Source organism: Scylla paramamosain, unplaced genomic scaffold, assembly GCF_035594125.1.
Source record: "Scylla paramamosain isolate STU-SP2022 unplaced genomic scaffold, ASM3559412v1 Contig2, whole genome shotgun sequence".
In the NCBI taxonomy this organism is placed as follows: domain Eukaryota; kingdom Metazoa; phylum Arthropoda; class Malacostraca; order Decapoda; family Portunidae; genus Scylla; species Scylla paramamosain.
The window spans coordinates 1,992,215-2,007,500 of record NW_026973667.1 but is presented as its reverse complement, the minus strand read 5'-3'; the positions used below and the strand labels follow the sequence as shown (position 1 = coordinate 2,007,500).

Here is a 15,286-nt window from a genome sequence, read left to right as displayed (position 1 = left end):
ATTATGATCTCAGGAGCGGGAGGGGAAGTTTCTTATGCTATATCTGTGAACATTCTTTCTCCTCTCATTTCTCCTTTGTCAACGGCTCATATTCTGAAAACAATTTGCCGTCTCACTTCTGCTCTCTAATGCCAGAGATGATAAAGGTTCTCAAGAGTTTTCCTTCTGTTTATAATGTAAAAATTTTGATAACCTGTCACTATAATCGTAAAAACACCCTTTAAAGACGCTATGCATTCTTACCAACCACTATTTTCAAACGCCAGGGAGATAATTAGCAGGAATCTGAAGAATCAAGTGTTTCTCCTGTTAATTGCAGATTCAAGAAGTTCCTGTTGTTTTCAAGGGTGTTTTCGTGGTTCCAATGATAGTTTAACAAGCTGCAGTGGAAGTTATTGGGTTTTTTCAAGGTGTTTTTTTTTTTTTTTTTTTTTTTCTTTTCAGTTTAACAGGCTGCAATGGAAGTTATTGGGGTTTTCAAAGGTATCTTCATGGTTCTATAGTTTAACAGGCTGCAGTGGAAGTTATTGGGGTTTTCAAGGGTGTTTTCATGGTTCTATAGTTTAACAGGCTGCAGTGGAAGTTATTGGGGTTTTCAAGGGTGTTTTCATGGTTCTATAGTTTAACAGGCTGCAGTGGAAGTTATTGGGGTTTTCAAGGGTGTTTTCATGGTTCTATAGTTTAACAGGCTGCAGTGGAAGTTATTGGGGTTTTCAAGGATGTTTTCATGATTATGGTGATAGTTTAATAGGCTGCAGTGGAAGTCGTTGGAGATTTTCAAGAGTGTTGTCATAATTCCAGTTGTAGATTCCCAAGTATAAAGCAATTCCAACGGGAAAGACACCCATGAGAACCCGATTGGTTGTCTCTGTGGCCTAGAAAAGTTTTGATGGGAGAGCAAAGCGTTTATGAATACAAGCACTGAGGCGGAACAAAAAATAAATAAATAAATAAGTAATAATAATAAAATAAATGAATAATAAATAAAATAAATAAATAAATAAATAAATGAATAAAAATAAGAAATAAAAAGGAGACAATGAAATAATAACAGAGTGTGCCCTTCATTGTTCCAAGCCAGTCACAAAGAAATGAAGGTTTTAGTAGTAGACTCGTCAATTCTGGCCTGTTTTCAGAAACGGCTTGCTCCCTCATTATGACTGCTTTCCAAGGCCACGGAGATGATTAGCCTGGTTCTTAAGCGTTTCTCCTATTAATAATGTGGAGATCTTGTTAATCTGTCACATTGTAAAATCGCCGCTGTCTTAAGTATTTCTCGTTTTGATGTTACGGAGGAGGCAGTAGACACCTGCCCAAACGATAATTACTCCCAGTGAGGTGTGCAGCACTGGATGAGGGGGTGCTGTGAACTTATCATTAAACCCAGCTGTGACCTCACTGAACGTTTCCCTTTGTGTGTCACAACACAAGGGGGCAGTCACAGCCTGCCCTCTAAACACAACTCTCTTCCTCCACACAAAACTACAAGCACCTAATAACACACACACCCTTCACTCTAAAACTTTAAAATCATCATGGCGACTCCTACACCAGCCTCGGAGTCCCCATCTGGGGAGGGGACCATAAATGTCCCCAGGTCGGACTGCCTTTCTGTCGACGACCCTAAGTGTCTTGACGACCCCCTCAACTTTTTCTTCATTAACTTCTGCAACATTCGCGGTCTAAGATCTAATTTTCAATCTGTAGAACACCACCTCTCCTCTTCTAAACCTCATCTTCTTTTCCTCACTGAAACTCAGGTGTCTGAGGCAACTGACAGTAGCCCCTTTTCTGTTCCCTCCTACTTTCTCTATCCTCATTTTCGATCCAAAGCTGGATGCTGCGTTTATGTGCGCAATGACTTAACCTGCTCTCGTGCCCACGCTCTTCAATCTTCAGAGTTTTCCACCATCTGGCTACGACTACAGAGTCATTCTCATACTAAATTTATCTGTGCTGTATACTTCTCACCTAACTCCTCTGACTATAAGAAATTCTTTGACTACTTAACTTCCAAAGTGGAGCACATTCTGACCCTCTTCCCTTTTGCAGAGATCTCCATTCTTGGAGACTTCAATGTTCACCACCAGCTTTGGCTTTCCTCTCCCTTCACTGACCATCCTGGTGAACTAGCCTACAACTTTGCTATCCTCCATGACCTAGAGCAATTGGTGCAACACCCTACTCGTATTCCTGACCGTCTTGGAGATACGCCCAACATTCTTGACCTTTTCCTGACCTCTAATCCTTCTGCTTATGCTGTCATCCTTTCTTCTCCGTTGGGCTCCTCCGATCACAATCTCATATCTTTATCTTGTCCTATCACTCCAATCCCTCCTCAGGATACCCCTAAGCGAAGGTGCCTCTGGCGTTTTGCCTCTGCTAGTTGGGGGGACCTGAGGCGGTATTTTGCTGATTTTCCTTGGAATGACTACTGCTTCCGTGTCAGAGACCCGTCTTTGTGTGCTGAGCGCATAACAGAGGTGATAGTGTCTGGCATGGAGGCGTACATTCCTCACTCTTTTTCTCGTCCTAAACCTTCTAAACCTTGGTTTAACACAGCTTGTTCTCGTGCTATACATGATAGAGAGGTGGCCCACAAAAGGTACTTAAGCCTTCCATCACCAGAATCTCATGCACTTTATATTTCTGCCTGGAACCATGCCAAGTCTGTCCTCCAACTAGCCAAAAACTCCTTCATTAACAGAAAATGTCAAAACCTTTCAAGATCTAACTCCCCTCGTGATTTCTGGCATCTAGCCAAAAATATCTCCAATAACTTTGCTTCTTCTTCTTTCCCTCGTCTATTTCAACCAGATGGCACCACTGCTATCACATCTATTTCTAAAGCTGAACTCTTCGCTCAAACCTTTGCTAAAAACTCTACCTTGGACGATTCTGGGCTTGTTCCTCCCTCTCCTCCACCCTCTGACTACTTCATGCCACGTATTAAAATTCTTCGCAATGATGTTTTCCATGCCCTTGCTGGCCTAAACCCTTGGAAGGCTTATGGACCTGATGGGGTCCCTCCTATTGTTCTCCAAAACTGTGCCTCCGTGCTTGCACCTTGCCTAGTCAAACTCTTTCAGCTCTGTCTGTCAACATTTACCTTTCCTTCTTGCTGGAAGTTTGCCTACGTTCAACCTGTTCCTAAAAAGGGTGACCGTTCTAATCCCTCAAACTACCGTCCTATTGCTTTAATTTCCTGCCTATCTAAAGTTTTTGAATCTATCCTCAACAGGAAGATTCTTAAACATCTATTACTTCACAACCTTCTATCTGATCGCCAGTATGGGTTCCGTCAGGAACCCATACTGAAAACCGGAAAAGGAAAGAAAGAAAGAAAGAAAAAAAAAAAAAAAAGAGGCTTGTCCATTTGCCTCGCCGCATCTGGGATTTGAACCCATGTGTGTGTGTGTGTGTGTGTGTGTGTGTTGCTAGCCAGGTATACCTTTAGATAGGTGAAAGAATAATTCAAAATAAATATAATACAATGTCTTGATTTGCTCACTATGACAGGGATTGAAATAGTAAATATATAAACAGTAATAACTACAACAGATGTATTACCACATTTGACGGCTCACAAGACGTGCCTTTTTTTTCCAAACGACAGTCTCAGAAGATGAGCCTGCATCTCATAAGGCCAAGGTTCATTTTTGGGGCAGTGGCTAGTGGTAAGTCTGGCAACATTCAGTGGTAAGTCTGGCAACATTCAGTGGTAAGTCTGGCAACATTCAGTGGTAAGTCTGGCAACATTCCACCCCAGGACTGACCATCACATTCTCCTCTCAGCACAGCCCAATAAATACAAGGAATATAATGGTCAGTATTCCCCGCAGACCATCACACTGGGAACTGCTTTCAACACAGCCCAAGAAATACATCAAATTATTATAACATCAACAACAAAATGATAATTAATACATAATTCATTACAAATTCCATTTTCTAATAAATTTTGCCTTGTGTATAAAACTTTTAAAAGACTACAATATAAATATCATAAAATAAGAGACAGAAAACGACACAGTCCTTATCAGACCTGCCAACTGTAACACAAGCAGAAATAAAATAAATAAATAAATAAATAAAAATAAAAATACTAACAAATAAATAAAATACAATAAAATTAAATAAAGCAACCAAAACACCAGTAACCTAACACACACAAACACCACCTCTGGACATGCTGAACTGAATAAAAACAATAAATAAACAAAACAATAACATAGCCAACCAAAACACCGCTAACCTAACACACACAAACACTCCTAACCTAACACACCACACCTAACCTAACACACACCACACCTAACCTAACACACACCACACCTAACCTAACACACACCACACCTAACCTAACACACACCTAACAAACACAGCCAGTCCCTCCACACCATCACAGAAACTTGTCACCCAAACATCTACAAACCCCAGCCTCTTGTTAAACACCAGCACCATGCGTTCCCTCCTCACAAACACCGTACTGGCCCTTGCCTCGCTGTGCTCCGCCATCACCACCTCGTACACCAAGTCACCGCACCCTAGAGACCTGACAATCCACGGTGTTTGCCAAGATAATTCCAGTTTTGTTCCTTCGTTGTGTGTCTGCAAGGAACACGTCAGCTTGTGGACTCTGCCTGGTGGGGGTGTGCGGGGCAGCTGTGGTGGTGACGGTGGTGGCGGTGATGACTGTGATGATGATGATGATGATGATGGTGCTTCTGATGAGTGAAATGTTTGTGGTGGTGATGCTAGTGGTGATGTGGGAGTTTGTGATGACTCAGGTGGTGGTGGTGATGACTGTGATGGTCCTGGTGATGATTGTGGTGATGAGTTCATTGATTTTAGTGTGTGTGATGACCCAAGGGATGACTGAAGCAATGGTTGTGGTGATGACTGTAATGGTGGTGACTGTGGTGATGAGTGTAGTGATGACAGCCCCTCTCTCAACACCACACTGAAGGGAACACTCTTGAGAACACACTCATGTGCATCTGTGTGTGCGTCTGGGTCTCTATGTGCGTCTGTGTGTGAGTCAGCCTCATGTGCGTCCCCATGTGCGTCTCTGTGTGCGTTAACCTCAAGTGCATTTGTACGTGTGCGTCTATGTGTGTTTGTGAGCGTGTGAGCCTCATGTGCATCTCTGTCTGCGTTAACCTCAAGTGCATCTGTATGTGTGTCTGTGAGCGTGTGAGCCTCATGTGCGCGCCCGTGTGCGTCGCCATGTGCGTGCAACCTGACCACCGTATCCTGGTATATCCTGTAGAGCCAGTCAACGTCCATGCAACACGTCACATTCACCAGCTTGTCTCCGCGTAGCGACGACACAACACGCTTTCTCTCTTCCTGCGGTAGATGCCGAACACCCCCAAAGTGTGGCGGGTAGTGTGGGTGTGTGCGCGTGTTACCCACATCCTCGTTGACCCACGCCCTGTATGTGACCCCAAAGCCCCTCAGGCCACACATGGCCCTGTACACCCTCGCAGACGCCGGGTCCACACCAAATGGCCACATCTCGATCAGCAGGGTACCGCTGGACATAAACATTCCGAGCCCCAGGCCTGCCCCGTGCATCCCTACCAGCACTCGGGCTTGGCTAACGGCCCTAATAGCCTCGTCCAGCCCATCTTCCTCCAGCGACATGATTCTAACGACTCCTTCCCCGTAGGTCTTGTTCAGTTCGTGTTGGATCGTCTCCGCCAGTTGTTTTTCGTTGAGGATTTTTCGCGTCGTGCGTCGGGTGAGGAGGACAGCTAAGGGGGGTGACTGGCGGGTGCTGGGGCTCGGCTGACTGGCTGGGGTGTTAGTTGGGGTGGGTTCTGGGAGGTTTGCTAAGCCTGGGGTGTGTTCTGGGGCATTTGACAAGCCTAGAGTATTTTCCAGTGTGTTTTCTGCTGGTTCTAGGATATTTTCCAGTGTGTTCTTGGGCTTGTTTGCTGATCCTGGGGTATTTTTTGTGCTTTGTAGGGCATTTCCACAGATGTCTAAACTATTACCTACATTTTCTAGGGTATTTCCTTGGCTTACTAAACAATTTTCTAGGTTTTCCATGTCATTTTCACGGGTTTCTAAAGAATTTTTGGGGATATCTTTTACAGTATCAACGCCCACACCCCATAGATTCTCCGCTGCAACACCAACATCCTTCACAGCATCAGTGGTGGTGTTTATACCCACACCAAGCCTGGAAATCACAAACACAGCAAATTCTCTCAACTCTGCGCCACTCAATCTCGTCTCCACTGGCCCCTGTGGTCGCCGGAAGCCGTACTGATACCAGACACTGTGGTGAGAGAGACCCACTGTGGCCTGGCTGAGTCTTAACCACACAATGTTCTGTAGGTCCCTTGCTAGCAGGAGCTGGTGGCCCAGTGCACTGTAGAGGGCGCTGTAGGGCGACTCGGTGTGTTCGTCGACCGCCAGCAGGGTGATGGGTGGGCAGGGTGAGCCTAGGGTGAAACAGAGAGGTTGTGGGTGTCAGTACTTTGTTTAGATTGGGTAAAGGTGCTGGTTGACTCTTGCACTAGTGAGGTGGACAGGGCAGAGTGTGCACCAGTGAAGCGAAGGAAGGAGTGAAGGTAGTGGTCAACTCTTGCACTAGTGAGGTGGACAGTGCAGAGTTTACAAGGATTGAAGATACTGGTTAACTCTTGCACTAGTGAGGTGGACAGTGCAGAGTTTACAAGGATTGAAGATACTGGTTAACTCTTGCACTAGTGAGGTGGACACATCACCCCAAGCAGCACCCACACAGCACACAGCACTCACCGAGCACAGCACACAGCCGCAGCACAGTGAAGTAGACCGGCATCACATCGTCATGAAGCACGTGGAACAAATTATCCGGCTTGAAACGCGCCATTACAAGCGTGTGGTGATCGAGACTCCACACCTCCCCTTGAACTGCATCGCGTGGAACAGCCGTGACATGGAAGAGGAAACCGTTGTGTCCCAGTGCTGTAGACAGGTGGAGGCGGTTCTGTAACGCCTCCACGCTGTCCACACCCTCCAGTGCCGAGTCTTTTCCGAGCACAAATGCAAATTCTTGGTATACCGGACTGTAGTAAAGGTTCTCAAAGTGGCATTGCAAGGTGGAGTGAGGCATCGTGTGGCACCAAGTGGATGTGGGTGCCAGGGAGGTGGGTGGATGGAGGGGGCGGAGGGTATCAGTTGGGCTTTGTTTGTTGGGATGGTTTTCTTTGAGGGTGTGTGTTTGGTGTGTGTGTGGTGGTGGTGGTGGTGGTGGTGGTGTTGTGGGGTGGTTTGTGTGTGTTTGGGGTGTTCTGTGGTGGTGTGTGTGTGTTTCCTGTGTTGTTTGGGGTGTCCTGTGATGCGTGTGTGTTTTGTGGTGTGTGTGTGTGTCTTGTGTTGTTTTGTGGTGTTTTGTGTTGTCTGTAGCAGTTTTAGGGTGTTGTGTGTTGGCTTCAAGTGTTCTTTGAGGTGTAGTGTGACCCTGCGTGTTGTCTTCTGCAGTGTTGAGGTGGTGTGTGTGTGTTGCCAGTGTTGCTTCTTGTTCTGCCTCATCCTTCACAGTGTTGAGGTGCTGTGTGTGTGTTGCTTCTAACAACACACATGCATCACGCACACACACACCATCACGAGCGTCCAAATTCTCTATCTTATCTGTACAACTCCCCCACCCCCACTGTCCCCCTTGGCATTCCCCACAGCCAGGCCCCAGAGGAGGGAAGGTGCCGGGGGATGCTTGGCACTCTAGGGACCCCTGGTGGCACTGCAGGAGGATTAGTGCCACCAGGGCTAGGCTGGTCATGGCACTGTTGGAAAGGAGAAAAGTCAGGTTAGGTTAGGTGAAGTGAGGTGAGGTTAGGTTAGGTTAAGTTAGGTTAGGTTAGGTTAGGTTAGGTTAGGTTAGGTGAGGTTAGGTTAAGTTAGGTTTGATTTGTTTGTTTTTTTGATAGGTTTGGTGAGATGAGATGAGATGAGATGAGATGAGGTTTGGTTAGGTGAAGTGAGATGAAGTGAAGTGAGATGACGTTAGGTATGGTTAGATTAGATATAGTTTGTTTTGGTTTCATTAGGTTTGGTGAGATGAAATGAGGTGACGTCAGGTTTGGTGAGGTTCAGTTTGGTTAGGATAGGTTAGGTAAGGATATATTGCATTACATTAGGATTGATTAGGTGAGGCTTGGCAAGGTAAGGATAGGATAGGATAGGATAGGCTGATGCAACATTAGGTTAATCAGGTTAGGATATATCAAGTTATATTAAGGTTAGAATAGAATAAGTTAGGATATGTTAGACTAGTTTGGGACAGGTTAGAAGTTACATAGATAAGGTTTGGATAGGATACTGTAGCTTACATTAGGTTAGTTAGGAAAGGATTCAACAGATTAAGTTAGGTTAGTTTAAGTAGGTTAAGTTAGGTTAGCTTAGTAAGGAAACAATTAAATAGATTAAGTTAGTTTAGGTTATGTTAAGTAGGCTAGATTAGGTTAGGTTAGGAGTTGGATAAATTAAGTTAGTTTAGGTTATGTAAGTAGGCTAGATTAGGTTAGGTTAGGAGTTGGATAAATTAAGTTAGATTAGGTTGTTAGGTTAAGTTAGCTTAGTAAGGGAAGAATTGAATACATTATGTTGGTTAGGTTTAAGTAAGCTAAGTTAGGTTAGGTTAGGTTAGTTAGATTAGATTAGGTTAGTTATGTTAGGTTAGGTTAAGTTAGGGTAGGTTAGGTTAGGTTAGTTAGGTTAGGTTAGGTTAATTAGATTAGGTTAGGTTAGTTAATTAGGTTAATTAGGTTAGGTTAGGTTAGTTAGGTTAGGTTAGTTAGTTAGGTTAATTAGGTTAGGTTAGGTTAGTTAGGTTAGTCAGGTTAGTTAGGTTAGGTTAGATTAGGTTAGGTTAGTTAGGTTAGGTTAGTTAGGTTAGGTTAGGTTAGGTTAGCTCAGGATTGGATTGGGGAGTTAACAATGCATTAGATAACGTTACATCAAACACAATCTGGCAACAGAAGAGAATTGGTAATAAGCATCATAAACGTGTATCAAAGACTTATAATCACATACATCATAATTACTTAAAATCTTACAAGGTACACAACATGGATTACAAAACACACTAGCATTCATTTCAATTACACAAGGTAAAACGACAGTGAAATTACCTAAAACAGAATTACAGATTACAGAACACGATAAAACAACAAAATTACACCAAAAGGAAGAATTAAAATTACATAGCAATAACACAAGTAATAACATCACGTATATCAATAACAACTGCCTGCAGAGAGAGAGAGAGAGAGAGAGAGAGAGAGAGAGAGAGAGAGAGCCAGGAAAGGCAAATATAAGGATCCTCACCAGGCACGACTCACGGGAAGGGCGCCCACAATGTAAACAAACAGTTCGGTTTAGATTTTTTCGTCCCCAAGTGTATTTTTATTTTTGTTTCTTGTCATATTGTTGTCCAGTGTGTGTGTGTTTATTTATTTAGTATATTGTGAGGGTAGAGATTTAATATATATACGAGTTCGGCTTTTATTCTTTTTCGGTTTCATTATGTTATGATATTTTAACATTTTACTATTACTATGTATGTATGGTTTGTGCTTTACACATATTAGGTTCACTTCTGAGAAAGGTTTCATATGCCCTGCGACCAGTCCGTCCGCTCCCCGAGTCCCCGTCCCATAGTCTCGCAGTCGTCAGTCAGTCGTCAGTCTCGCGCGTCGCGACACAGGACAGGACTTTCAGTTTTCGTTAAAAATGTCTGAAGAGAAAGGAAAGGAGAGAGAGGAGGCATGTGGTGCAGTGCCGAAAAAAGCGAGACGGAAACAGAAATATAGGCCCGAGTGGGACAAACAGTTTCCGTGGGTGGGGCCTGCAAAGAAGGATGCTTGTAAGGCCATGTGCCTTATTTGCAGTGTTGAAATAACCGCCCAGCTCACAACTCTCAAGTTGCACGAAAACACTGCAAAGCACAAGAAAATGTGTGCGCCATCCTCATCCAAAATACTTATGGAGTCATTTACAAGTGCACGTGGTGATAATGAAACTAGTAAAAGTGATTCTGTTAAGGCTGCTGAAATAAGGCTTACTGCATTTATGGTGGAACACAATATAAGTTTCCGTGTGGCCGATCATCTGTGTGAAGTCCTGAAAGGTCGCTTCTCTGACTCCGCTATTGCAAAGGAATTGAAAATGAAAAGAACAAAATGTCAAAGAGTGTGTGGTAATGTTATGGCACACTCACAAACCGGACCTCGGGCTCTTTTCGTGTGTGCGGCAGAGGCTCGGACCCACTACTGTCTGAAGGGGAAATCATACGGAAGGCTGCCAAAATGAGAATATAAACTTGAGGTTGACAAAATAAATGAAAAAGAGCGTTGATATGATACAGGATCCTCACCTCTGGCAGGGAGCAGAGAAGGATGTATTAAGATATCGGTCAGTTGAAAGAATTGTGATTGCTTTCGTAATAAAAACTTGTCCAACAAATAAAGGTACTTGGTCTATTCTTATTCCGAAGGATCGTATGTTGATTAACGGTTGTTATAAAGTTAACTGCTCCAGGAATTGAAGATACTCGTATACCAAGGAGTGGACGAGTTAACGAGGGAGCGAGAACGAGCGGTACAAGTCATAAATGAATAATAATAACAAAAAACAACGATAATATTTATATTATATTATATTGTGTTTAGTGGTCACGCCCGCAGGGTCACGTGACGCACCAGTTGCTGAGGGCGGCCGCCGGCACAGGAGGCGAGTGCTCTTCCTTGCCTTCATTCCACTTTGTGCCGCATATAGTGACTGTGCCTGAGCGTGGCGGGGTGCAGAGGTGCGTGAAGGAGTGTTGCATCACCTGTACCAGCTTCATATTACTGAGGTGCGTGAAAGCAGAGTGTTTGTGTGTGTGTAGAGAAATTGAGTGAAGTAATGAGCGTCGGTTGTGTGGTTTAAAATGTTCGTATTTTGTGACATGTGGTGTGAGAGTGCGTGCGTGCGCGAGTGTGACGCTGTGTGGAGTTACGTTTAGGTCTGCTTCATCAACTTTATTAACGTCACATGTCTAAGGGGAGTGAGTGCCAGTTACGTGGTGTTAGTGTTTCTTAACTTGTGCCTGCTGTCAGCCCCACTAATTACATGACCCGATTCGGATTTCGAGCCGCTTATTACAACTGTCGCTACGCCATGACCCCATCCACCATTGCAACTAGGCTTGAGATTCTTTAAATTTTGACAATATCTGGTGAGTGGCTTTAAAATACTCGTTGTTAGGTTTCCAGTGGCTCGTAGCAATATTAGGAATGATACACGCACGCTACCATGCCTGGAATGGACTGGAATGGCCTAAAATCTGGAAAAATATATCTGTTTTGTGATTCCAGTGAGGTTAAAACAACAACGTATATTTTCTGACATTTCTCTTGTGTTTATTTGCAGTTATAGGTGATGTGTGGTTAGAATTGTGATGTAGTAGAGCTGTGGTGAATGTGTCCTGTGGTGGAAGACTGGGTGTGTGGTGTAGGGGGGGAGGGGGCAGGAGACAAGGAAAATTAGGTTAGGTTAGCTTAGGTATTAATTGTTTACTACTACTACTACTACTACTACTGTCGTTGAGACCCGTCTTGACCCAGTTTGTTTCGGGTGAGAGGTCGTTGAGACCCCTCTTGACGCTGCTCCGTTCCCCCCACCACCTGCCCTCCTCCCGGCCACTGAGTCACTGCAAACTTCCGCTTTCAGAAACGCTTAGCTCTCTCAACACGACTGTTTTCCAAGGCCACAAAGATGCCTAGCCGGGTTCTCAAGAGTGTTTCTCCTGTTAACAATGTAGAAATCTTGTTAATCTGTCACTGGAACTGAAAAAAAACGCCCTTAAACTTTAAAAACCCTTTACATTTTCACCCCAACTGTTTTCCACTATTTTCCAAGGCCAGAGATGATTAACCGGGCTTTCTCCGATTAACAATGTATATATCTATTTTTTAATCTGCCACTAGAACTAAAACATCTTTAAAACCCGTGTCACTTCAACTAAAGCCTGATGAATATAACAGAGGTGGGCGCAGAAGGGTTTCAGAACAAGGTGGCGTGCGTTTTAGTCCCTGGAGCCACGCCCGTTCCCACACCTCGATGCTTCCCTGTCTTATGTTTAGGCAAGAGTTGTACAGGTCCCGTGCTTGGCGTGGGCAATGGGGAGTATTGGCCTAGTGAAGCGAAGGTATGTTCAAAAAACGCGCCAAAAGTTCGAAACATGACTTGATCCCCTGAGCATTCCACCTCGTGTTTCGCGTCGTCCCGTCACTTGTCCTGGTGCTGCGAGTGCTGTGCGTGCCTCGGTGGTGCTGCGAGTGCTGTGCGTGCCTCGGTGGTGCTGCGAGTGCTGTGCGTGCCTCGGTAGTGCTGCGAGTGCTGTGCGTGCCTCGGTGGTGCTGCGTGTGTGTTGGTGGTGTGCAGGCTGTGCTGTCCTGAGGGGGTCACATTTGCAGCAGGTGTCAGTTTGTGGAGGTGTAAAGGCGGTGACCAGATTTTTTGGGGAAATTGTGTTGAGGGGGTTCACTCAGAGCAGACATCAGATGCATTTTATTTATTGCATTTTTATTTATTGTTTTGTTTGTTTATTTGTTTATATTTTTTACATGTAGAAAATTTCATAATAAGCTTTCTGGGGATTACCGTAGCCTACTTATTAGCAGACACAATTAAACCGTTTATTTCTTTATTTCTGCGCAAAATATGACGGCTATTCAACATGTGTTCCCCTCCTGGTTTCTATTAAACTCTTGCCTAATTTAAATTCAATTGACAGATGATCACTTTTGCCCAAAGAGCAATGAAAATTTAACTGCTCAATGATGTCAAGTTCATTAGTAAACAGTAGCTCTCGCCTTGACGCCTCCTCATCCCCATTAAATCTGATGTTTTCCCCAATCCACTGTCATAGTGTTAGACATTACTAAGTTTAGCTGTGCATTTCCCCATCATTCTTCTCCCTCTTCTGCAGTCCATTCTTCCCAGCACACTTCTTTGCAGTTAGTCTCCCATAAGTGTTATATTATTACTCTCTCAATATTTTCTTTAGACAGTTACTAGGATCTCTTAACATTATTTTGTAGTCCTCCTGATTCCATGCATTGTTTTTTGGTGGTACATGTACTGCTGCAAAATCTCTTTCCTTCTCCCTTCCTTTTTGTCTTGATTCTAATTACTTCAGCCATATTTTCTCCAGCCATATTTTCTCCAATCTCTACATCCTCCACTGTTCCATTCTTCTAGGTTAGTACCATCACTTCTCCTTTCTTACTGTTCCTACATTTTGTCCACACGTTATCATTACCATCTGCGGTTCTTATGTTTCCTTCTGCCTCATTCAGTTTTACCTGTGTAACACTCTTAATTCTTGGCTGCTGTCTTAAACTGGTCATTTAGCTCCTGCAATGCTGATGTTAGTCCATTGATATTTGTGTATGCCACTCACCACTTTGTTCTTCATCTTGTGTGTCTACTTAATGTGCTTTATGGGACGAGAAGTCTGCTGGCGCTGTCCCATCTACATATCTTTTAATATCCACCTTAGCCTTGAGTCCTTGTATACTTGTTGCATTGACTGTCTCCTTGTCCAGACTGTTCCATACATCAATACTTCTGTGTGGGGAATTGTGCTTCTTGCTGGCTCTTTCTACACACACACTTCTTCAGCCTCTCTCTGTGTCCTGCAGTGTGTGTGTGTGTGTCTGTCTGTGTGTGTGTGTGTGTCCTAAACCATCAAGTTACTCCCCTTTTTCTTTTTCTTTCTCTTTCTTGTCCTTGTTCTTCCTTTTCTTCCTTCTTTGGTTTATTTTTTTCTTATTTACACAAATTTACAGAGTTGTTGTACATATATGTTACATACTTATTACTGCAATTATTAGGCTAAATAAGTCACTGTTAATGCCTTTTATCTGAAAATCTGTTTCTGTTCCATCTGTAGCAACTACATGTTCACTATGATCTTGAAGTGTTTGATGCCTGGACCAGCCTGCAACAGACATGTTCCACCAGCCCATGTACATATTGAGGAACTGTCTTTGTTGGTGGCAAGTTCTGCACCTGGGCTGGAGCAGCTCCTTAGGGGCACTGGTGATGGTTCGGATGGTGATCTTGGCCTGTTGGGCAGGGTGCCAGAGAGCCTGCAGGTGAGCCACCCACTGCTGCTGCACTTTGAACATGACAGTGAGGCTCGCCATGTCCCACTGGTGCTGGAGGGTGTGCAGTGCAGGGTGAAGGATGAGGTTACTGTCCCTGTTGAGCATCACCACCCAGTCCTGCCCCTTGTCCAGAAAAGTGAGGTGCTTGCTGGCTGTGGTGCCCCAGGCCAGGCAGGCATATTCCAGGGAACAGCGGACCACCATCTTACAGAGGTACTCTAGTCCTTTGGTGTCCAGGAGGTAGGAGATTCTCTCTAGGGATCCCAGTTTCTTTTTCTTGTTCTTCTCCTATTCTTTTCCTTTTCTTTCTTCTTGGGTTTATTTTCCTTTTTTATTCTTGTTCTTGTTTTCTTTTCTTTTCTTTTTTCTTCTGACTTATCTTCTTCTCTTTCTTTTTTCTTGTTCTTGTTTTTCTTTGTTTTCTCTGGTTTATTTCCTTTCTTTCCTTGTTGTTCTCTTCTGTTTCTTTCTTCTCCCCTGGTTTATACTCTTTCTTATTCTTTCTTCTTCTTCCTCTTGTTCTTGTCATTCCAGGCCTGTACGTTCCCAGCCTTTCTGTATGGCAAGTGAAGGCATAAACACATTACTTGAACAACTGATCTGCATCTCATCCTGCTCTGCCATTGCCACTGTCCACCTGCCTCGTGAAAGCTTAGGCACAGACAGCCTCTAACCTTCATACCTTCTGTTAACTTTCAAAATGTGAATTCTGCTGCACCCTGTATCATACCAGACTGATACGAGACTCATTATGACTGCCAGTAATGTGAGTGACAAATTTAATCCTGTCTTCATTATATCGTCAGTCAGTCAAACACACACACACACACACACACACATATGGATGCCAGCAGTATTGTGAGTGTGCCATTGGTGGTCTAGAGCAGTGGAGGAGAGTGGTTTAGGCCTTTCAGTGGTTATAGTTTTGTTTGCTTGTGTGAAATAACTATATTACACCTGATTGTCATTATCAGTCAATATTTTAAGACTAGACATAAGTGGAATTAAATTAGCCAAGTTTTTGTTTACCAGTTCATTTTTGTCAATACCCACCAAGCATTAACACCTCTCTTTGACTCTTGACACCAGATATCAGGCTTCTTGACCCTACACACACACACACACATACACAC

The 15,286-nt window shown here is 43.9% G+C and overlaps 2 protein-coding genes across 2 annotated transcripts in view; one reads left to right on the top strand and one right to left on the bottom strand.

Annotated features, from left to right (window-relative positions):
* Nucleotides 1-3,480: 3,480 nt before the first annotated feature.
* On the bottom strand, nt 3,481-9,367 carry LOC135096137 (uncharacterized). The gene is made up of 3 exons (XM_063997406.1): nt 9,325-9,367; nt 6,775-7,781; nt 3,481-6,455 (listed from the first exon to the last, which is right to left on the bottom strand). Exons 2-3 carry the CDS (start codon nt 7,775-7,777, stop codon nt 4,357-4,359), a joined length of 3,102 nt encoding a protein of 1,033 aa, XP_063853476.1. The 5' UTR covers nt 7,778-7,781; nt 9,325-9,367; the 3' UTR covers nt 3,481-4,356.
* Nucleotides 9,368-9,468: 101 nt separating this feature from the next.
* The window catches only part of LOC135096139 (uncharacterized), a 10,972-nt gene continuing 5,154 nt past the window's right edge, over nt 9,469-15,286 (top strand). Inside the window, exons 1-2 of the mRNA XM_063997408.1 lie at nt 9,469-10,852; nt 14,123-14,393. Coding sequence (XP_063853478.1) covers nt 14,233-14,393 — 161 coding nt within the window. The 5' untranslated portion in view covers nt 9,469-10,852; nt 14,123-14,232. The remainder of the gene's footprint in view (nt 10,853-14,122; nt 14,394-15,286) is intronic.

What these genes read in the sequence shown, in the direction of transcription:
- LOC135096137 (XM_063997406.1), bottom strand. Translation starts at nt 7,777, where the DNA reads ATGACCAGCCTAGCCCTGGTGGCACTAATCCTCCTGCAGTGCCACCAG. An exon ending in GCGGCTGTGTGCTGTGCTCG is followed by an intron (nt 6,456 to 6,774) that starts GTGAGTGCTGTG and finishes GTTTCACCCTAG; the next exon opens with GCTCACCCTGCCCACCCATC.